The sequence below is a fragment of the Sesamum indicum genome, linkage group LG6, assembly GCF_000512975.1.
Source record: "Sesamum indicum cultivar Zhongzhi No. 13 linkage group LG6, S_indicum_v1.0, whole genome shotgun sequence".
Classification (NCBI taxonomy): domain Eukaryota; kingdom Viridiplantae; phylum Streptophyta; class Magnoliopsida; order Lamiales; family Pedaliaceae; genus Sesamum; species Sesamum indicum.
The window spans coordinates 15,871,864-15,893,942 of NC_026150.1; the positions used below are offsets into that span (position 1 = coordinate 15,871,864).

A 22,079-nucleotide genomic window follows, 5' to 3' on the forward strand; every position below is an offset into this window, starting at 1 on the left:
CTGCTTCTGCTGGACTTCTCTCTACTTTCTCTTTTCTTCTACTCTCTGCAGTTTTTGCTGCCTCCATCGCCGTTGTTTTCCTCCTCGGATATTTTTCTCATAAACCCATTCATGGACTCCCCTCCTCCTTCTATTCCCCTTCTCAACCACAATTCCAGATACCAACAGTTGAGTTGCTCTCTCATACGCGTCCTGCACCAGATCAATCCAGGGCTGTGCTTTCTTCTGAATTCCCATCCAAATTCAAGCCAGCTGTCACCGTCAGTATTTTCACTTCTATTTAATTAATTCTACGTGTTTTTAATCACACACACACACACATATGTATATAGATGAATTTGATTTAATGTTGTTTGCAAATGATAATGCGTGTGAATCTATTTTCAGTTATGCAATCTCCTGTACCTTACGTATCCTCAATCCTAATTGTATTCATTTATATATCTGGTTGTTACAGTAATATTCCAGAGGGACCAATTGTTAATTAATTACGGGATGATCTTTTAGCATTATTATCATATTGGCACTCCCAACTTTACTTCACGCAAATCCTAAATATGGAAATTTTAGCTCAACGGATTTGTACGACTGAATTAATTCTACAGCTATTTCAATTGGTGAAACTTTGAGTGTTTTTTTACTAATTAAGCTGTCAGTTAAGTGTAATGCAGCTATATACAACCTACTCATTTATCTCAATGCTTCCCGTTTGCTGTTTGATGATTAGAGTGCTTTTTTCTCTGTGCATGAATCACTTGTAATTCAACAAGTGTTGACTGATAGCATGATTATAATGGTCCGGGTTTTCATTAAATATGGGAAATGCAGAGGAGAGCGGAGAACAAATTGGAACAAGGATTAGCTAGAGCAAGAGCAGCAATTCTGGATGCAGCTTCTGCCACAAACCCATCAATAATCATCAAGAATAATAACATTCTTTCCCCAGCAATCTATTGGAACCCCAGTGCATTTTATCAGTAAGTAATCCTCTTAATTAGAAGCACCCTCATTTTCCATTAATCTTATGAAACCCATTTTTAGTACGTGAAAATATTGTTAAGAATGCTTGTGAAATGATGACTGGAAGCTCGTAAAGCAGTCGCACGAGTCTTAATATTCAATCTATTCCAACAGCTTCTTCATTGCACGTACTAATTTAATCTGCAGATTTTCGATCAATTACAAAATTAAGTTTTACGCCTATTTCCTGAGCTTTTGAAAGAGGGGGTGGGACCTTAATTTGCTAAATTATGGCAATTCTTTCCTTCTAAGATACCCTGCAAAAATTTCAAGACTATAGATTCCATATGTGTGATATTCCACTAGTGAGAGTTGTGGTTATTAAGAGGAGAAAGGGTGTCTTCTATCTGAAGCATGGGGGTGCATAGTGCGCACACTCATTGTTCCCTCCACTCCAGTTTTTTCAATCCTCAAAAGGACTGAGATCCGTGCTGCTATTACTCATTACCTTTCTTTGTCAAACATTGCCCATGGATAGCTCCACCCCCCTCTTTGCTATATCCACTTGTCCTCTATTTTCTATCTTCTCAAGAAAGTATTTCTTTTTTTTTTTTTAATTTTTGAAATGAATGTCACGCTGAAATTTTGACTTTATAGTTACTTGTGGAGTGATATCACAGCTTAACTACTAAGCATTGAATCGATATCAAAACTATTCACTATATTTACTTGCTAGAGATTTGGTGTATTACGATAAAAAGTCATGGCTTTAAGAACAAAAATAAAAGGCAAGGACTCTCTTGTTAATTCTGTTGTCCCAGTTATTATTTTCTTCTAGGAAAAGATCGATGATGGTTTTTCTTAAAAAGGTCCATTAGAAATTCAAATCATCTTCTATTCATTGTATTGTTTTGCTATTCACCTTTCGATTACAGATATTTGTAAATCTTGGTCATTTTAGAGATAATCATGTTTCAAGTATTCGCTATATAATAAGATTAGTGAAACATACAGAGAGGAGAACGAGATTACAGTTCATTGATTGAGATTTGTTCAATAGAATGGGGAAACGGGAGTTCGTGTAAAAACATTTACTGTTGGTTATTATGGGAGTCGTATATAACAAGATACCTCGCGTTCTAAATAAACTGGCTTGAAGTAGTCACTACTCCACATTGATTAATTGTGGAGTGATATTAGTCATTATGCATTTTGCTGACACGTGGGGTGCATAGTATCTTGGTCTTAGAAAATGATTAAAACTTAGTATGAACTGATTTCCTTGCTCATATTTATATATTACAGGAGTTACAAGGAAATGGAGAGAAGATTCAAGGTGTATGTATATCAAGAAGGGGAGCTACCAATAGTGCATGACGGACCTTGCAAAGACATATATAGTAGTGAAGGAAGATTCATACATGAGATGGAGCATGGAAACAATAGGTTTAAGACAAGCAATGCACAAGCAGCTCATGTATACTTCATGCCATTTAGCGTTACATGGATGGTCAAGTACCTTTACAAGCCTAATACGTATAATGTCACCCCACTCAAAGCATTTGTGTCTGACTATGTGAAACTCATCTCCACAAAACACCCCTTCTGGAATAGAACTCAAGGAGCTGATCATTTTATGCTTTCTTGCCATGACTGGGTGAGCATAGTATTATTTACATGCTATTTTATTCTGCCACTGAATCATTTCAAATATCAAGTGAAGATTACTCTATTCTGATATTCAAGTGCTTTCTTGTTTTATGAACGAAGTTATCTTGATGATCTGTATGCTATTTACATTGTCCTCCTAATGAAATATTGTTTGTTTGAATTGTTCCAGGGGCCTAAGGCCTCACAAGGAAATGGATTACTCTATAACACATCAATACGTGTCTTGTGCAATGCAAATTCCTCTGAAGGATTTGATCCAACAAAAGACGTGAGCCTGCCTGAAATCCATCTTTATGGTGGCATCGTAAATCCAAAGCTGATTTCTCCTCCGCCGTCCAATATTTCCAGGCCCGACCTTGCATTCTTTGCTGGTGGCATTCATGGCCCCATAAGGCCAATTCTCCTCAAACATTGGAGGGGTAAAGACACTGATCTCCATGTTTACGAATACCTACCTAAAGATCAAGATTATTATGATTCCATGTTACGTTCCAAGTTTTGCTTATGCCCTAGTGGATATGAAGTGGCTAGCCCCAGAATTGTTGAGGCCATTTATGCTGAATGCATCCCTGTGATATTATCTGATCATTACGTCCTGCCATTTAGTGATGTTTTAAGGTGGGAGGCATTCTCAATACAGGTTGATATTTCTGAAATCCCTCGATTGAAAGAGATATTGGTGGCAGTATCAGAAGATGAGTATCTGAGGCTGAAGGAGGGCTTGAGAGCTGTAAGGAGACATTTCCTTCTGAACCAACCAGTTAAGAGATTTGATATGTTTCATATGATCTTGCACTCTGTATGGCTTAGACGATTAAATCTAAGGGTTGGATAAGTACTGGAAAATAAACTTATGAAAGGGGCAAAAAGTTTTATGAGCTCCATTGATATAACTGTATGTATATACCGTCATGTAATTTTTGTACTGCCCTTTATCCAAAGTTTAACAAGAAATTAAGTTTTATAAATCACCCAGCTTTTCCCTGCAGTGATGATTTTGCTTGGCTCCAAAACATATACCAAGTAATCGTGAGCAAGGCAAAATGTATTACAGTGACAGAATTACTTTATAAGATTCATATGATTCAGAATGTGAAACATTTTCCATTTGGAAAGATTTGTTTATAATATGAAAAGATTTATGTACATTACGAATTCTTTTAACTATGAAAAACAGAAAAAAATGCTAGCTATGTACATCACTTAATTGCAACGAAGCTGTGGGAGAAGCGCTCAATCTGAGACTTCAACATTTCCCCAATAGAGAACTTAGGCCTTTCAGTTGAGGTTGGTCGATAATTGGTAGTCTCTTCCATAACAGAAAGATCTATCTCACCCATCTCTCTCTTCATAGACTTGATGAAGTCCAAGTCCACATTGTTTCCTGAAATATCCCTCACGTAGAATGCATTAACCGACTTCTCTCCTCGTGTGGCGACATCTGCTCTTAATACTGCAAGGCCATTCTCCCTTAGAACCCGTGTTATGTCAGACAGCAATCCGACCCTGTTATATGCGCAGAGTTCCAACCGCACTCCCTGCATTTAACCAATAAGAAAATTTGAAAGTGAAAGATTTTTGCCCAACTGCAGTTCAGTTAGGATGAGCATACCTCACAAACTCTGCGTTCTATTGCAGCCTCTAAGCATTTTATGACTTTATCTTTCTCGCTCTCCGTGTTCAATGCACAACCGTCTGCATGTCTTATGAAGTACTCCTGCCACAATACAGAATTAATTTGATCAACAGTCTACTTCTCTACTAAAGACAAGATTATTTCAAACCATATGGGCTAGCTAGGAAGAATAACTTAACATACTTGGTATGCATAGCCTCCATAAGAATCTATGGAAGCATGAAAAATCACATATTGCATATCTGTAAGAGTACAAACAGTATCAAACATCAGCCTTCTCCGATCCTTGCATTGGATGGTAACAATTGAATATCCCTTCTCAATGCAACTCTCAATGGATATGCTGGCCTTTCTGTCCTCCTCATCACTGTCTGCTGCTGACGTTGGTGATCTCTTGTGCTGGACCGGCACGTCAAAGTCCCTGACGGAAACCATTAGTTGGTGCAACCGACGCTCTACTTTAGTTGTGGTGCATAATTGCCCCTTAGGAAGGCCTGCTGGCTTAACTTCTTGCTGGTTAGCATGTTCTTCTGTGGCAGCACTACTGGTGGCTCGGAGGACAGTGGTCAAATGGTCCTCAATGGCATGGAGCCGGTGATCATCAATTGGGGTGTCCGTTGATTTATCCGAAATGTACACGACACAGGCCAAATGTGCATTGTGGCTCCACGCATGTGCTTCAATTATGTTGCAACCAAGATCAGCTAGCACTGCTGATATCTCTGAAAATAGGCCCGGCCTGTCCTTTCCTGTCATTTCAATTGCTTTAGGCTCATTGGCTTGAGACTCCAAATTGGTTAGGGCCTTTGCCTTGGGACTGGTTATGCCATTGGAACCAATATCCTGCATGTTCGTCTAGGTCAGCATTTAGTGTGTAACTTGATAATTAATGATTAGCATTAAAGGGGAAATTCTTAAACAATTTGAGCCAGTAAGAGAATTACAAGTATTATACACTAGTTGAGAAGCAGCCGAATGAAAAACCCAAATCAAGAATCTTATATTTCTGAAGGTAATGTAAATTACCTGCTGTATGTAGTTGATAACCCTTTGATCAGTAATTTTGTTGCCTCGCTCATCTTTAACATGAAAAACTGCACCACATAAAATCAAGACTCTTATTATGTTCTTCTTCCATAAGGTTTCAAGGTATCGCATTAACTTAATGAAAACTGAGATTTTCCAAAAATAAAAAGAAGCGGAAGAGATGAATACCATCCATGAACCATCCTGCATCACAAGAAATGTAACCTTTTGATATGGTGAGGTTCATATCAGTAAGTGCTTGCACCACTTCCAGGAGAAGCCCCTGCTTGTTTACACTGTCGATCTGCCACCCACGCATATATCATACACTTGTTAGATTCTGTCCTCAGTGCACATAGTTTAGTCCATGCATGCCAATGAAGTTTTCAAGAGAAAGCATCCAAATGCAAAAGAAGAGGAGTAATCCATTTACTTTTACAACTGTGGAATCTTGTGAGCTTTCATTGTCTATATTAACTCTACAACTGCAATCAAAAGGTAAAAAAATGAAAATAGTGCTCTAATCATCATTAGAACACATTCTTCAATTATAATTTCAAATATGAACAGGAGAAAACTCACGCTGGGCCATATATTCTCTCCGGAAGGCTATCAAAATCAGGATCAAAGTAAGGCGAGCAGACCTTGTTCATTCTGCAAAATGCAAAAAGGCCATGAGAATCAGAAGAAAGAGAGAGAGAGAGAGAGAGAGAGCACCGAATAGGAGCATCAAGCTTTTACCTGGAAATGTTGTTTGGTGAATAATTTAACAATAAGAATAACATCTCCAGTTCGTGAAAGAATGGTGTTGCATACAATATGCATGATGGAAATGAGCTAAGCTCATCATCATGAACATGATGTAACTCCCACAGGCGAGGGAAGAATGATGAATTTTTTCAGTTCTTCTCATCAAAGAAGAACAAAAGAGGAAGAAAGAGCTGATTTCTTCTGTTCTCTTTATTTTCTTTTTGGAAATTTTAAGAATAAATGAGAGAGGAGGGATGGGGCAGATTATGGTTGATTGCCCGATTGGATTGTATTAATGAAAGAATGCGTAAGTTGGATGGTGGAGGTTGATTTGCTAAGAAAAGCTAACATAATTAATAGCCGTTTATTTCTTTGTTAGTCAAAGTTGTATTTATAGTCCATAAATGTCTCCTAAAATGATGGGACCAAGTTGGAAAGTTTTTACGTGGTCTGCGTCTCTCCATCTATCTTTTATCTTCTATGCAGGTAGGATGATGATGGACACCAACAAGATTTGTCCTTCCATCTCTTGAACCCCATTATGAGCTTCAAATTACACAAAACCACCAAACCAAGTCCACGTGGAATTAGTACATAATACGCATACATTTTATTACAGGTCCTGTTGCAATGTTGACCAAGACTGTTTATTCTTGAAAATCAGCACAACAACATCAGAAAAGGGTTTTATTTCCACTCAATATTTGGGTCAGAAATGAATGGTTGACATCAAGGCGTGGAAATTACTTATGATTTGCCAACATTGCCTGGATCGACTCCCAGTCCCAGATTTAACGATTTTAGTATCTTTTACATACCCAACAACTCATAAACTGACTTTAAACAGATGATATGAAATGGACAGTATTGGTTGAAAGTTTAACGAGATGCAAAAACTGCATCGTCATGTAATCTACGTCATTCACGGTTTGTGGGATCAAGCCTATCTCAAGTTACTGCTGCCTAAACCGTAGGCGTCGCTCAAGAAATAAATTTGGATCTGATGGAATAAAAGTAAAAGTAAACCCTCAGCCAGAAACGCAAAGGAGAGACAGACAACTAAACAAAATTTCCGAATGCCTTTTATTGATTGAAGAGGGAAAGACTCAAATTTGGCATATGTAACTGTTAGTGCTATTGGATTTGCATGCTCAGCAGGACAAGAAAAACTACAAATCCTACCATAACATCTGCATCAACCTTTTTCCAAGAGTTCTACCGGCTGAGATGCCAAGAGAACTCGAAAACAATATCACCTCACATCAGGGACGTCGTTCTAACGATTGAACCAGGGGCCAGCACCACCATTAACATGCCCATTGCTATGGATCCCAACACCATTTGGGATAAGCGGAGGAGGCAATCCAACAGCCATTGGAGGCGGAGTAGGTGGATACAACCCATGTGTGTGAGGTAGGTTGTGGGAACTTACAAGTGGACTCCCAGCTGGACTTCCTTTACGCTGTTGTATGGCATGTATCTGCCTCAGCCCTTCTTCATGGATACGTGATATCGTCTCGAGCTCCTTCATTGACAAAGCTTCCAGCCCAGCACCATATAGAGGAGCATGCCGTGACATCTCTTCCTGAAGTTGAGCCTCTAGATGGTGGATGTATTGCTGCAAGAAAGTAGCACTCTATCAACAACAACATCAAATAATCAGATTCCTTCACATAAAGGAGCTGACGTTAAGGAAAAACGTTCAGGGGCTAAAAAGTCATTTTTTAACGAGAGAAAAGTCAATAATCCAATCAAGCACTAAGCTAATCAAGATACTGCCAAATAAGCAACTTCAGCTAAAACACAACCTCGCAGGCCTGCAATTTGGACTCCATCCCATCAATATAGGCCTCACATCGAGCAACCTGTTCTTCCTTCTCTCGCTTCTCTCCTTCTGTTTGCCCAACTGTCTGTGTCAGACGACGAACTTCATCCTCAAGCGACTGTCGTAACTCTTCTCGAGTCACATTTTCTGTGGCAAATCTTTTCAACTCTTCATCAAACCTTTTTCGTGCTGCCTCAGCACTCTTTAACCTCTCAGCAAGAGCATTTTTCTCCTTCATTACCCTCTGAAACATTCAGGAAAGATTATCAGGCATGACAATAATCATGATCAGCTGAACTAAAGCTTATGACATCCTGAAAGAAAAAATAGAAAGGTAAAGGATACAGCAATCATGTCTGGGAAACAGCAAACATAACTTAGCAATTTTTACCACCAAAGCCCTCTACCTAGACACCAACTTTTAGTAAACACAACTTATCAACTTTCTTTGGGCCAAAAAGACAAAATCCCATTTTCAGAATCACAAAAGAAGATTTGTTTCCACTTTTAACATATTTTAGGAAGTTGAGAGTCAACTTTAGACCATATTATTTCACCAATCCTTCTGAAAATCTTTTATATTGCTCAACAACAGCAAAAACCAATGCCAGATGATTGATAAAATATTAGACCTTCAATTCGTCGCGTTTTCGAGATTTCAATTGGGAGAGTTGAGTTTCAGCATCATAGAGACGATCTTGAAGAACTTTCTTCTCAGCCATAAGCTTTGTGATTTCATCATCCCTTTCCGAGCGAACCCACTCAAGCTGACTCTCAATTTCTTGCACCTGCTCCATCAGCTCCTTTCTTTCCCGAGCAAAACGATCCATCTCAGCCCTCACTTCGGACTGTCATCATATACAAGCGTCAAGAATTGTAATGATTTTCTTGTGAAACCATCAATATAGAAAAATAATTACCTTGAGACGGCTATTAGTAGCCTCAGATTCAGTTAGTCTTTGAGATAAAACAGCTTTTTCTTTCAATAAACTAGCATTTTCAGCTTTTCTTTCTTCACGAATACGAAGAATATCATCTTCACTGGCACACAACTGATGCCAAAGAGCCGCTCGATCAACATTTGCAAGTTCAGCAACCTCCCGCATCATGCTCAGAACTGGTCTTACTGTTTCCTGCTCCTCACATACTAAGATCACCAAAACTTCCATATCTAAATCTACATCACGACTAGCATCTGCACTAGTTGTAGCACGATCAACAAGCCTCTTTAGCATCCTTAATCTGCAAGACTCATCAGCATAACATTTGAACAACATAGTATAAAGAATCTTCACAAATCCTTTCACCCGCGAGTCTTTGGAAAGTGCCAATCTTTCAGCAAGACCAAGAACTAAAGTGAAATCATCTCGTTGCTCTCTGAGTTGCTCAATGCCTTCCCCTTCCATGACTAAATCCGGCTGCTGAATCTCAGCAACATATTGTGAAGTGAAATCCAATTGTTTGGCAAGGCGTCTTTCCAAGACTACAGCCAGAGACTGAGGGACAAAGGTCCCACGAGCTACAGCTCTCTCAAAAGTTTGCGCAGCTTCAACAGCTAGACAGGGTATAGATAACATCTCAATTAAAATGTAAATATCAGAAAAGTGAGAACAGCCATGGGAGGCATGATCTTCCCCTGAATGTAGCCTTTCAGACTTAGGTCCACTTTCACCAAATATAAAAAGCCCACAAGCTGTTGGTGAGAAATTATCACCAAAATCGTCATCGCAGTTGATATCTCGAAGAATATATTCAGCAATATCTGCACAACTATTTACAGTCCGACCCAAATAATCTAAGACGCATGGAGAGACTTCGATACCCAAATTCTTTAGTCTGACTCGCACAGACCTCACCTGCGGCAGGACGTCAAAAAGGTTAATGCTATTATCCACGGAAACAAGGAGATAGAAGAATTCAGGAAACAGATGAATCAGGTTGGTTCACTCATTCGTGCTTACTGCTTCAGGAAGATGTTGACAATGTAGTGCTGCTTTAAATATAAAGTCAACTGTGGCTGCAAGAGGTTCATCATTAGAATCAGCCAAAAGCTCCAGTGACTGGAAAAGAACACGTTCCCATACATCACTACCACATTCCAACTGACTAAGTGCCCCAAAAACCTGAGAAATAAAGGCTTAGGTGACGATGAGAGATGCACAGTGAAAACTATCAAACTCATGCTACAAAAATGTCATCTGAGATACATAAAAACCTCATCAATGCAATCAAAGAAACAAGTGGATTCAAGGGAATCCCTCAATTATTTTACCGGCAGACGTAGTGCAGGTTCTGCATCGGGCTTCTGCAGCCGATCCATAAGCGCAGAAGCAGCTAGTGGATGTTCTGACTGCTCAACTAACTTTGGAACCAATGCAACTAGGTCTGGTTGTAGATGCTTGGGGGCTTTGTCTAATACAAGAGCGATCTTTTGAGCCGACTGCGGCCTCCTTCTTGGTTCTGGGCAACCTTGTGGAACAGCTCCATCAAGAGCTCTCAAGGAGTTCACAATCAATCCAAGAAGCTCCTCTGACTGCTCTGGCCACTTGGTCTAAAGAGAAGGTTCCCTAAATCAACTTAGAAATAAGCAGGCAACATATTCACTAGTTTAGAAGATATAGCAAACATACCTTGGATCTCAGAGAGGGGTTCTCACATGAACCAGCAGCCGATGTCTCTGGTGGACAAATAGGCTGCACGGGAACAGTTTTTGCATGTATGCCAATTCCATTCAGATCGCAGCTTTGTACAGCAGATGAATTTATACTTCCGCCAATCCCTAGGTCCAATCTCTCCCCCACAGAAAGCTGTGTGGAGTCCGTCAGTCCATTGTCTCCATCAGATCCCAGTGGACTAGTTGCTCCACTGCCATCCGGAGAAGGTTTGGAGCTAATATCCGAAGAATCATCACTTGAACTCCCCTCTGAAGGCTGGCAACACTCAACCATTATATCTAAAAGTAAATCAATAATTGCTTGTTGCAAAACTTTGACTCCCATCAACAAATTCATCAAACTGGGAGAAGACTCGTCATTCTTCTTAATTTTCTTCCCATCATTACTACCAGATATCTTCGTAGGAAGCAGCAAGCGCTTTACTTTTGCAGGGTCATCAAGATAAACACGAAGTCCAGTCAGGAAACCAGCTATTGCTCCGGCATCCATGAGTAGTTTCTCTCTTAAGGTCACCTGAGGTTGAGAAGAATTGTCTTCATAAGTAAGGTGAAACCCGGCCCTGGATAGAAGATTTCTGAAGATGTCTTCTTCATCTCCACTTAGATCTTCACTGTCATCAGAATCAATGAGTTCGTCAGGGTCAGTTGTCAGGGCGTCTTGATCATCTTCAGAAGCTAAAACCTGAAAAACAATGTACTGAATTAACACCGGGACATAACATCAAATGTACATTATAATGGCTAACAATGAGAAAGATAGTGCCAACTGGTGAAGACATATTTCTAGCTCAATATGACTCTCTTGGCTGCCTTTATTCGCCAATCAGAGTTTTCTGTAGACAATTTAAGAGAGTGGTAAAATTGAGTGTTCAAGTTTTGAATCCTTTTAGATGGTAGCTTTTTAACTTGCATGCTTGCCAACAGATAAGAGAGATGGTCCTTAAGAGAATAAGGGGAGACGAAATACAGCATGAAAAATGGTCCATTCGCCACAAAAATCAACCAAAAAATTTCACTCAAGAAAGAGTGCCCAAAGCAACAAAATATGGCTCCACACATATGCTAGAATAACCAAGGCCAAGATTTCTATTTTTTCAGAAGGGAGAACCAATGAGGATTTATGTTCATCAGTAGAGTTGCTTATAGTCAACAGAATCCATGATTACCCACATATGGCTTTGGTCAATAGGACCGAGTAACCAGGTACTGAAAATAAAAAGGACCTACTAACCTCCAGGTCTGAAAACTCGAACCATGGACAGCAGTCCAAGATCTCACAAACAAATACAACTGTGTCTCGCAGCAGAAATCCTGCATCAGCTTCTAACATGTCAGATACCTTCATAAACTGAAGAACAGAATTGTTCCAGGTCTTTGTGCAAATGGAAGACTCTTTCCAAACAGTTTTAGATGGGTTCTTTTGGTTCACAATAGCCATCCTATATCTGACCCAAAAGTTCTTCTCGGGATCACTTCCAACTGACTGATCACTCTCCAAATATATACATATGGTGTCAAAAGACTCATATACTCCTGCACAATCAAAGGCGGCAGCAAAGAATTAGAATAGATCATCCACCATAATTCCACTAGCTGCTGCAACAATTTGCATTGAAATAATTCAAGCTTTTAAAGAGCTACCCACCAATCCGAAGCTCACATCCACCAGCTTGAAAGAATTTGCTAAAGATTTTTCTAGTTTCCATTATTTCCTTGAAGGACAAGAAATTCTCCACTTTCCAGGTGAATGAGCTCCTCTTCCCAATTCCATCTGACTGAGAACAGGCAGTTCCGGAGTCAGTTTCTTGATCAGTGAAGTCCTGCATTATGGAAGTTTCTTTCAATATAAGAACCTCAGCAGAGAAGATAACAGTATCCTGGACTAGAAATCCAGAATCCTGATCAAAGAGACTAGTGAGTGTCACAAACTCGCGCCACCCCCAGTCCTTTGCAGCCTTTGAATAACGATTTTGAGATTCCTTTGTAACAGACTTCTCTTCCATTCTTTGGTTCACAACTGCCAAGCGATGGCTCACAAAACAACTCCAATCACTGTTAGTATTTCGTGAATCTGTAACCTCAAGAAACACAGAGAGGTGGCATGGAGGTTGAGACTGCCCTGATACCAGTAAGCATGAATGAAGATTCATCAGGTCAGAAGCAAAAATTTCATTTACACAAACTTGGATAAGCCGAAAGCAATTTTCAAGTAAAGGTAGAAACGAGAATGCTTACATCCAATTTTTAACTCTCTTAGTTTCCTACATTATCTTGGAAATAAATACTCAAAAATCAATGCAGCAACAACATGCATAGAATGCTGGATTTTGTTTAGAAACCCACATCCTTCACTCATATAACCGACATCAGTGAAAGAATGACAATTAGCAACTGGTTCAGCATGAAGTTCTACTAGAGCAATATGCACGAACAACAATCAAAAAGCAAAATTGCCGAAAATTGTGCAACAAGTATATGAGCTTAGTTGCTGGTTTTCAATCTTTTGATTACTTCAACTTTTCACGCACTAAAGCAAATTGTTTTAAGGATCTAAAATTCCAAAATAATAACATAACTAAATTGCAAGCAGCCTAATAAGACTTGAGGTTGATAAATACCTTACCAATCAAATTTAATTGCGTAGACAACGGATGGCAATAGAGAAACAACGAATAAAATCAACTGCATGTAGATGAGAAAGAGAAATGGAAGGACAAGAAATTCAAATTAAACTATCATATGATACTTGTCTTTAGTGCTCCCTTCATCCAAACTGAATGCCAATTCTCAGTGTACTAAAAGGTAAACTGTCCCTTTTGACTAACAAGCCATATTAATATTTTGAGAATTCTTATATACTAATACTACCGCATCTTAACTTTTATGTTCTTCAATATTACTGGAATGTGTTCTAATATTAAGAAAATAGTTCACAATTGCGTTCAGGAAAATGGTCAAGTTGAGGTCAACAGCATCAAAAGGAGACTATCTTGACAAAATAGTATTAGAAACAAAAACTAAGTATAGAACAATTTCCATGTCTCCCCAATGAGGTTATATAACATACCTCTGGGATAAACAATAAGGCGACAATCCCGGTTCCCAATCTGAAACCTCCTACTTTTAATGCAAAGCCCAGTAATCTTCCTTTTTTTCAAGAGATCCTTCAACCGGGTAAAGTTCTCAATTCTCCACGTAAACTTTCCAATATGCCCATCTGACTTCCTCACGTTTCCACTATTCCTCGCACCAATCAAAGTGCCACCCTTTGAGAAACTGCTCAACTCCTTAATAACATGGAAGGATGTGCTAAAAACTGCCGTGTCTTCCACCAAGAACCCAGCCTCTGGCCCCATAAAATCTGACATTTTCATATAATCATTCCACCCCAAACTTGTGTTATCCCCACTCTTATTGTCCGCAGCAAAACGGCCGTAACTATCTCGATGCACATGGTTGGAACCATTACCTGGCTTCTGATTCAACACTGACATCCTAAACAAACACCAGCAACTCCTATCCGACATCAAGGAGTTTTTCTCAGTGTCCTTGCTCTCCAAACACATGGACAAATACTCAACACCATTCACCACGCTCTGATACACGCTAATGCGCAAGTTACATTCCCCAGCGGGAAAAACGGGGCTCATTATTTTCTGAGTTTTAATCATCTCTTTAAACAAACTAAAATTGTGCACTTTCCAAGTGAACTTGCCACTCAAAACATCCCCAACCACAGGCCCAATAACCCCTCCCCCGCCCATAATAGAGACATTGTTGGCCTGCAAATCGTAATTATCACGCGAGAATGAAAAGGACTCATGAAGTATCAATATATCGGCAGTGATAAGAATACAATCATTGGACAAATGCAAGAATCCGAACTTGGGGTCCAAAAGAGAAGTAAGTGAAGCAAAATCGCACCAGCCGTGGGACTTTTTCTTGGAGGAAAAGCGATGCCAGCTGTCCCGGTGCACTGACTTAGAGGAGTCTAACAAATTATCAATGGCGAGGCGGTAGCTCGCGAAACAATCCCACTTAGAAGAAGCAGTGTTGCGGGGGTCCATGATTTGGAGGTAAATAGATAGATATCCAGGGAGGGCCTGAGAATCACCCTTAGGGTAAATGAGCAAACGGCAATCGAAACCCCCGACTTCAAAGTATTTACTCCAGAGGGCGCGAGATTTGATTCTGGGGAAATTAGAGATAGTCCATTTGCAGAGAGCGGAATAGTCACCGCGGCGCTCGACAAGGACGGAGTCGGCGGAGGCAGTGGTGGCGGCGGAGGAGGAAGAGGTGGAGGTGGCGTCGCGCAGGGGATCCTCGACAGCAGCGGAAGGCTTATCGGAAGGAGGAAGAGAGGAGAGGGGGAGGGGGAGGGAGGGGGAGGCGGAGGAAGCGTCGGAGGAGGAGACGGCGACGTCGTTTTGAGGGTGGTAATGGTGTTTCATGGCTTGATGAGATGATATGTTAGGTTTTTTGGGGGGGAGGAGGAGAAGGAGAAGGAGAAGGAGGTGGTTTAGGTTTCTTTTCTCTTTTATATCTCTCTCTCTCTCTCTCTCTCTTTCTCTGTCTGTGTGTCTAATGTATTTAACTTAATTTAATATAATATATAATATTATGTTATTATTAATTAATATATATTAAAAAAAGTATATATATATATTCTCTGGGTCTGATGTCTGGTGTTTTTTATTGATGGAGAAACAGAAGAGAAAGAAAGATGCGTGAGGAGGGAATATGGTATTGATGTAAGAGAGTATTGGCATTTGGAACTTGCAAGTGGTAGTAATACAGACTACACTACTCACTACTCCATCCATTACATATTTCCCTCAACATTTCCTCTCATCTCATGTCCTAATGCTGTACTACACACCCTCATTTTCTCTTTTTATCTTTTATTTCAATCTCAACTTCATCAAGAGTGCCATTACGCTCATTGTCCTTAAAAAATCATATTCAAATTGAACAGGAGGTGGTGTAAGTCATTGTTCACAACATATGAATAATTTCTTATATTTAAATTTTTATAGAGGTTTTTTAATATTTTCTCATTAATAGGGATCAAAATGAATTTAATGGAAATGCATTTTACCCCCCATATAATTCAAAAAAATGAATACCACCAAAATGAAGTATGGTACATTGGAAGGTGTAGGACAAAAGACTTGCACATAATAATAATAATAATAATATGAAGCTAAGAACGTAACTAGTTTGAGGTTTTCTGCATTACCTTCTTCCTCCGTAATATTGCAATTTGGAGTATGTCTATAAATGTTTAAAAATAAAAAACATCCATCCTTTAACATTAATGCACCCACCACTCTCTTAACATAAATATATTTACTTTTTTTTTTTTAATAACTAAATAATGGGAGATACCTATTTATTTATATAAGAAAGTTTTCACATGAGGTGATTGATTAATACCTTCACCCACAGCTTATTTGGTTGGAAATGTTGGATTATTGCAATTCTTGTTAATTTACAAATTGAAACCCGATTTTATTTTTAAGTTGTTTTTATGGTAATAAGTTAATTATTGTGGAGAACTAACACACAAATAACCCAATCTATTATTTGAAAATATACGTTCTTCCTAGTAAAATTTAGACCAAATTACATATCACCCCTTTTGTTTTCAAAAAACAGCTAAAAATCTTCTCGTATTTTTAAAATAGGTAAAAAATTCTCTCTATTTTCTCGCAAAAATCCCCATTTCATGAGAAGTTAATGGAAGGTGAAGTGCACTTGGGTATAGTGCGAGTAGGCTTGATTTTTATTTTTTTTTCCATATATTAACAATTTTTTGCTATAAATTGACAAAAATACCCATACATTATGTTTAAAATTCCCATGATCAAATTTATTTGTTTGAACTTTTCTTTAATTATTATTTTTTGTATTTTCATCCCTCCTAATTAAATATATTTATTTAAATATCAAACTACAGAAAAATGTTTATTTTTTATAAATTTATAATTTAGATAAAAATCAAATTAAAATCACAATACAAATAATATTATGTTTTAAAATTTAAATATTATATCAATATAAATTTTAATAAGAAATAATAATAATATTTTATTATCTAATTTAAATTAATATTTAATTTAAACATATTTTAATAAATTATTTACTATAAGTAATTTAAATCTAAATTTAAATTACTAGTATATGTATTTACAATAAAAATTTATACTTTTTTCTTTTTTACTATTTTAAAATTTTAAAATTTTAAATCAATTTTTTTTTAAATTTATTAAAAAAATTTGCCCAAAATTTCCCTGAGGCGATGTGGCTCTCGCTTCCCTTTGCGCTGGCGGCGACATTGCCCCTTTGTGTTGGGCGACGAGAGGGGTTGTGGGGTCGGGTGGAGAGGGAATTAGTGGCGGGACGAGGTTAATTTTATTATTTTTTATAAACACTATTTTTATATTTTATCTAATAATTATAATATAATATATATCAAAATTAATTAAATCTTAACTCTTAATAATTTATATCTAAGGTTGAGATATATTGATTAAATTTTATGGTTATTATACAATATAAAAAATTCAACTATCATGAAAAAAAATAATATATAATTGATAAGGGTATAACAGTCTTTTAATAAATAAATTTAAATCTGTTAGCTTTAATTAATGATGAAGGTGAAGGACGAGTGTGCTATATTTTTATTTAAAAAAATAAAAAAAAATTTATCTATCTTTAAAATATAGAGAAATTTTTAACTAACTTTTGAAAATACGGGGATAATATGCAATTTAGCTTATAAATTATTATCACACAAAGCAATTAAATCACAACTCCATAGCTGGGCCTAAAAGAGGCCTAGTCAGATAAATCAGCCCATCTCAGTGGAAAGTAGAAAGGCGTTTGTATAATTGAAACGACTTTGTTTTTGTTGATATAATGAAAACGACTTTAGTTTTATTTATTTATTTATGTGTTTGTTTAAGATAATATAATAATAATAATCATAGAATTAGCTTTTTCGCCAAATTTATTACTCCAAAACTTCAACTCAACCAGGAAGCATTCGAGAGAGAGAAAGAGAGGGCCGCGGGAATGGCAATACTATACGCGCTGGTGGCGCGTGGGTCTGTGGTGCTGGCGGAGTTCAGCGCTACCTCCACCACCGCGAATGCGATCGCGCGTCAAATTCTCGAGAAAATCCCCGGGAACAATGACACTAATGCTTCCTACTCGCAGGATCGGTACATTTTCCACGTCAAACGCACCGATGGACTCACCGTCCTTTGTATGGCCGACGACACCGCCGGAAGTACGCTCACTTTTATTTCTCTCCCGGATACGGTGTTGCGTTTGAGCTTTTTTTCTTGTGAAAACTCGTTGCGGTTCCTTCTTTCTTTTGGTGGTTGAACGTTGTGAAGAGAGAATTTTGCTGTTTTTTAGATTTGAGTTGCTCTCTATTGTTTTCGTATTTCGAATTTGTTTTGAATTGAATTTGGGTATGAATGTTGTCTCTTTCTGTTTGAGAAAGTATAGGATGATTTTTGTGATGAACGTGGACTTAATCATGTGATTTAGAATTTTCAGTTCGGAGCTGGACATCTATCTGCAGGAACTGAAGTTTATACGACTGTCATGTTTGTTGACTTTCTGATCTTAATCTTTTAGTTCTATTGGTGGATCTGAAAATAGTGCTCCTTTTTGAGGCGTTGTAATTCGTATTTAAGTTTATGCTTGTTGCTTGCTTTCTGTTTGTGGTTACTTTTGGTTTCACGGAATGTTCTTTATTAATAAGAAACTTCTTCAGAGAGATTTGATTTTATTTATGTGGATGTATTAGTTATGAACATAGTCATTTTGATATCTTATAGATATTGTCCTAGTTTTTGGTTCATGAGTAAGGCATCAAATGTTCACTTTGTGTCATTTTTGATATGTTCGTTGTTCCCCTTCTTCTCTACTTCAAGAGTCTAAATATTTTTCCAGTTTCCATATAATTAAAAGGTAATATTAGGCTTCATAATTGGTTTTTCTCAACAGAAAATCTGAGCAAATTGTGCCCGTTATTGATCTCTCAGCTTTTATAACATGCTAGCGTGAGAAGAGAACCTTTGTTTAGTAGTCAATATCATTATAATAGCAGCCATTGAGCAATCGTATTGTGAGGGATCCCTTTCATCCTGAGTTGAGTATCCGGGTTTCACAATGATATCATCATTTTGAGCCTTCTTGTGTTGTTGATCAATTTCTTGCTATGCCCTCCTTTGCATTGTCATGTGCTTGACCCAACCTTTTGTTGTTCCTTAAATAAATACAGGGAGAATTCCTTTTGCATTCCTCGAAGAAATTCATCAAAGATTTGTCAGGACTTATGGTCGAGCCGTATTGTCTGCACAAGCATATGCAATGAATGATGAATTCTCGAGGGTTCTTAGCCAGCAGATGGAGTATTTCTCAAATGATCCAAATGCTGACAGGATAAACAGACTTCGAGGTGAAATGAGCCAGGTGACAATCAACCTCTAACAAGAGTTGCTTCTTTCTGTGGTTGAGTCCCTTTTCTTTTGCATCCCAAGCTTTAGAAGCACTGTTGGGTTTCTTGATGTGATGTGTTTTCATTTTAATATGTTTCTCCTTAAACGAGTGTGTGTTCAATTGTTTTTGGGGGTGAAATTTACTAGACATCCATCTTATTGTTCTTTGTTTGGATGAAGGAGCAAATACATTTAGATTCTTTATGCTGTGTGTTTACATGATATATTAATGGTTTGCAACGTCTTAAATTTTTGCTTTCAACAAAATGTGTATCGTCTCGTCTGTAGTTACGTAGCTTTTTACTGCTAGATTTTATGTTCTTTACTGGGATAGAGGAGCTAATAAAGGTTAGATTCTTTGTGCTCTATGTTTTCATGTATATTAACGGCTTCCAACATCTTGAATGTCTGCTTAATGAAGCGAGTATGCTAATATCAGCAGCTACCTAGCTTTACTCTTTGTGAGCTACTATTGCTCATAACTAATAAGAATTTATTGGGTGTTATTGTAGGTACGGAATGTCATGATCGAGAATATTGACAAAGTTTTAGAGAGAGGTGATCGGTTAGAATTATTGGTTGATAAAACTGCTAATATGCAAGGGAACACTTTTCGCTTCAGAAAGCAAGCAAGACGTTTTAGAAACACTGTCTGGTGGAGAAATGTCAAGCTAACGTAAGTTTGTTTAACACCACGCTATATGTGCTTTAAAATGATAAGGAACTCTGGGTTTAGAAATAAAGCTTGGCCTATAAATCCTACTTGAATTGGTTAATCATGTTGCTTATTACTCATTACACTTAAGACTATTATATATAGTATAGATAAGATATAAATATTCTATAAGCTCCAAAAATACATTTAATAAGATGCATTAGCTTAGAAGATATAGATAACTCATAACCAAATTCCCCCCAATATGGAATGCTTGCATGGTAAGTGTGCTCCATTTTCTTTAGGATACTGTGAATGGCGCACCCAAGAGACCATCTTTTCCTGCTATGGCAACTTAAAAGGTTGATCTTGTTCAAGATTTTGCATCTTAATCGCGTAATCTAGATCATTTACCTGCACATTTATGTCCTACTCTTTTCTAAACTAGTGAATCTGTTTTTCCTTCCTCAGGGTTGCATTGATATTGCTTCTCCTGGTCATAATTTATATTGTTTTGGCTTTCGTCTGCCATGGGCCTGCACTTCCATCTTGTCTGAAGTGAGGGTTTGATCAAGTGAGATCTGGATGCCATTTCCTGGTTCTCTTTTATCTATACTTGCAATTCTTCCAACTCAAATCTTCCTTAGATGTGTGGAGAATGGTGAAAAGTTGATATGTCAGTTTTTATGTCTTTGATTCCCTGGTTTTGAGATGTCACTGTGTGTGAAGCTCTATCCGGGGTTTCAGCTCTGCCTATTTATCCTGTGGATTAAGAAACAAGATAGTTGCATAATCTAAAGTGAAATTATTGGCACACTTTGTGATAAACTTTTCTGGATATTTATTTGTGTAACTAATGTTATTGGTGTGTATTCGTTTTCCTTGAGAACCGTGTGGTCGTTTCCGGTGGTAGAGACAATGGTGAAATTATTGTGTTTTTGATCAATTGATCTCGTGAAGTTGAATAGTTTTACAATTGCCTTTCCAGTATCATAAGTATTGATTCCATTCTTGAGTAAATGATGTTGGGGCATGTGAAAGCTTTCCTTTCTATGTTCTCCTCAAACTCAAAGCAAGCCTAAACATGGTACATAGAGGTGTTGGAAACTTTCTTGGCAGATCTTTTACAACTTTTTTGACTAACAGTCTTCTTGCTGTACGAATAATTGGAATTCATTACAATGCTTTGAAGAAGTGCCAGCTATTTATCAAAAAAAAAAAAGAAGAATTACAGTGTTAGGTGACTGGCCACTCGTTGTGTTGCAAAAAATCAGAGGCAAACAGCCGATGCCCATACAAGAGAGAGAGAGAGAGAGAGAGAGATTGGGGCATTTGGTGGCTGTTAGCTTTTGGGAGCAACTTCCGAGTCTTATCTATTTCGATGATGATGATGAGGAAAGAAGTAGTCACATGTAGTTGAATCATTGGCCCAGATTTGCCTGCCCTGCCAGATTGAGGGGGTCCATTCACTCGGTATGAAAATATTATCCCATGTCTCCCCGTCTCTACTGCTATCTTTTATTCTATTGGACAATGGCACATATGCTTCATCTCTCTTTGGAAAAAAAAAACATATTTTAAGGAATTTAGAATTGAGCAGGGCGACAATTGTTCCGTTCATTGAGGCTCAATACCTTTGTATTGTTTCTGAACTTAGTGAGAATATTAAAATTTAAGAATAATGATGCGCCTAGATCAGATCTAAATGGATGGAATATTAATAGAAACTATTTGGTTATGTAGCGAAGTGCCAACTTTGATTTGAATATTTATGGTATATATGGGGTATGGTGTTTGTTTGATGAGTAGGCAGTGATCCAATCCAATAATTGAAATGTGAATCAAGGGATAGACAGAGAGAGCACAAGACAAAACAAGTTTAAAGCCATGTTAATACTCCATCTTTACCCAATTTGAGAAAATTCGATACACACACTACAGCCTACAACTATCTATCTCATAGGTTGTCCTTTATTATAATGCCAACACACACATATATATATATATATATATGATTCATTCTCGATAAACATTACGAATCACACACACAGTAACAGATTCCTACGTACAACTTACATGACATGCATGGTACATTAATTAATAATCTGAAATTTAAGACCAAATAATCTCTTGAATATACACGCATACACGTACTAGCTAGTGTTTGGGAGTCTATATATACATTTATAGAAAAGATTAATTAGTTACATGATAATGTGGGTGCCTTGAAACAGAAAATAAAATTTGAAGCTTGTCCTTGGATGAATTTGCACAGACACACCATCTTCAGAGACATGATGGGCGTGGTTTCAACTTTTGCACAAACTTACAAAAATCCAACTTGTACACTCTCCTCCCTTCCA

General features: G+C 37.8%; 4 protein-coding genes across 6 annotated transcripts; 2 read left to right on the plus strand and 2 right to left on the minus strand.

Moving 5' to 3' along the window:
• On the plus strand, positions 1-3,648 carry LOC105164563 (probable glycosyltransferase At5g25310; the record flags this gene model as incomplete). The annotated part of the gene is given in 4 exon segments (XM_011083236.2): positions 1-260; positions 829-977; positions 2,266-2,617; positions 2,801-3,648. Coding segments are annotated over 4 exon segments (1,427 nt in total), but the record flags the coding sequence as incomplete, so codon positions are not given.
• Positions 3,739-6,963, minus strand: LOC105164564 (ACT domain-containing protein ACR2). 2 transcript variants are annotated; one of them, XM_011083238.2, is made up of 8 exons: positions 6,035-6,963; positions 5,876-5,947; positions 5,727-5,778; positions 5,483-5,597; positions 5,294-5,361; positions 4,451-5,110; positions 4,244-4,348; positions 3,739-4,169 (listed from the first exon to the last, which is right to left on the minus strand). In XM_011083238.2, the coding sequence occupies exons 1-8, from the start codon at positions 6,076-6,078 to the stop codon at positions 3,831-3,833; spliced, it is 1,455 nt and encodes a 484-aa protein (XP_011081540.1). In that variant the 5' UTR covers positions 6,079-6,963; the 3' UTR covers positions 3,739-3,830. The 2 variants fall into 2 exon arrangements, with proteins under 2 accessions (XP_011081540.1, XP_020550267.1); XM_020694608.1 differs by lacking the exons at positions 5,727-5,778; positions 6,035-6,963 and having other exon boundaries at positions 5,876-5,935.
• Positions 7,104-15,084, minus strand: LOC105164565. The gene is made up of 10 exons (XM_011083239.2): positions 13,610-15,084; positions 12,188-12,661; positions 11,774-12,075; positions 10,499-11,224; positions 10,141-10,419; positions 9,830-9,991; positions 8,789-9,724; positions 8,501-8,716; positions 7,852-8,112; positions 7,104-7,661 (listed from the first exon to the last, which is right to left on the minus strand). Exons 1-10 carry the CDS (start codon positions 14,991-14,993, stop codon positions 7,320-7,322), a joined length of 5,082 nt encoding a protein of 1,693 aa, XP_011081541.1. The 5' UTR covers positions 14,994-15,084; the 3' UTR covers positions 7,104-7,319.
• LOC105164566 (vesicle-associated membrane protein 711) lies at positions 17,545-20,662 on the plus strand. 2 transcript variants are annotated; one of them, XM_020694609.1, is made up of 4 exons: positions 17,545-17,839; positions 18,845-19,035; positions 19,574-19,737; positions 20,022-20,046. In XM_020694609.1, the coding sequence occupies exons 1-4, from the start codon at positions 17,623-17,625 to the stop codon at positions 20,029-20,031; spliced, it is 582 nt and encodes a 193-aa protein (XP_020550268.1). In that variant the 5' UTR covers positions 17,545-17,622; the 3' UTR covers positions 20,032-20,046. The 2 variants fall into 2 exon arrangements, with proteins under 2 accessions (XP_020550268.1, XP_011081542.1); XM_011083240.2 differs by lacking the exon at positions 20,022-20,046 and adding an exon at positions 20,188-20,662 and having other exon boundaries at positions 17,546-17,839.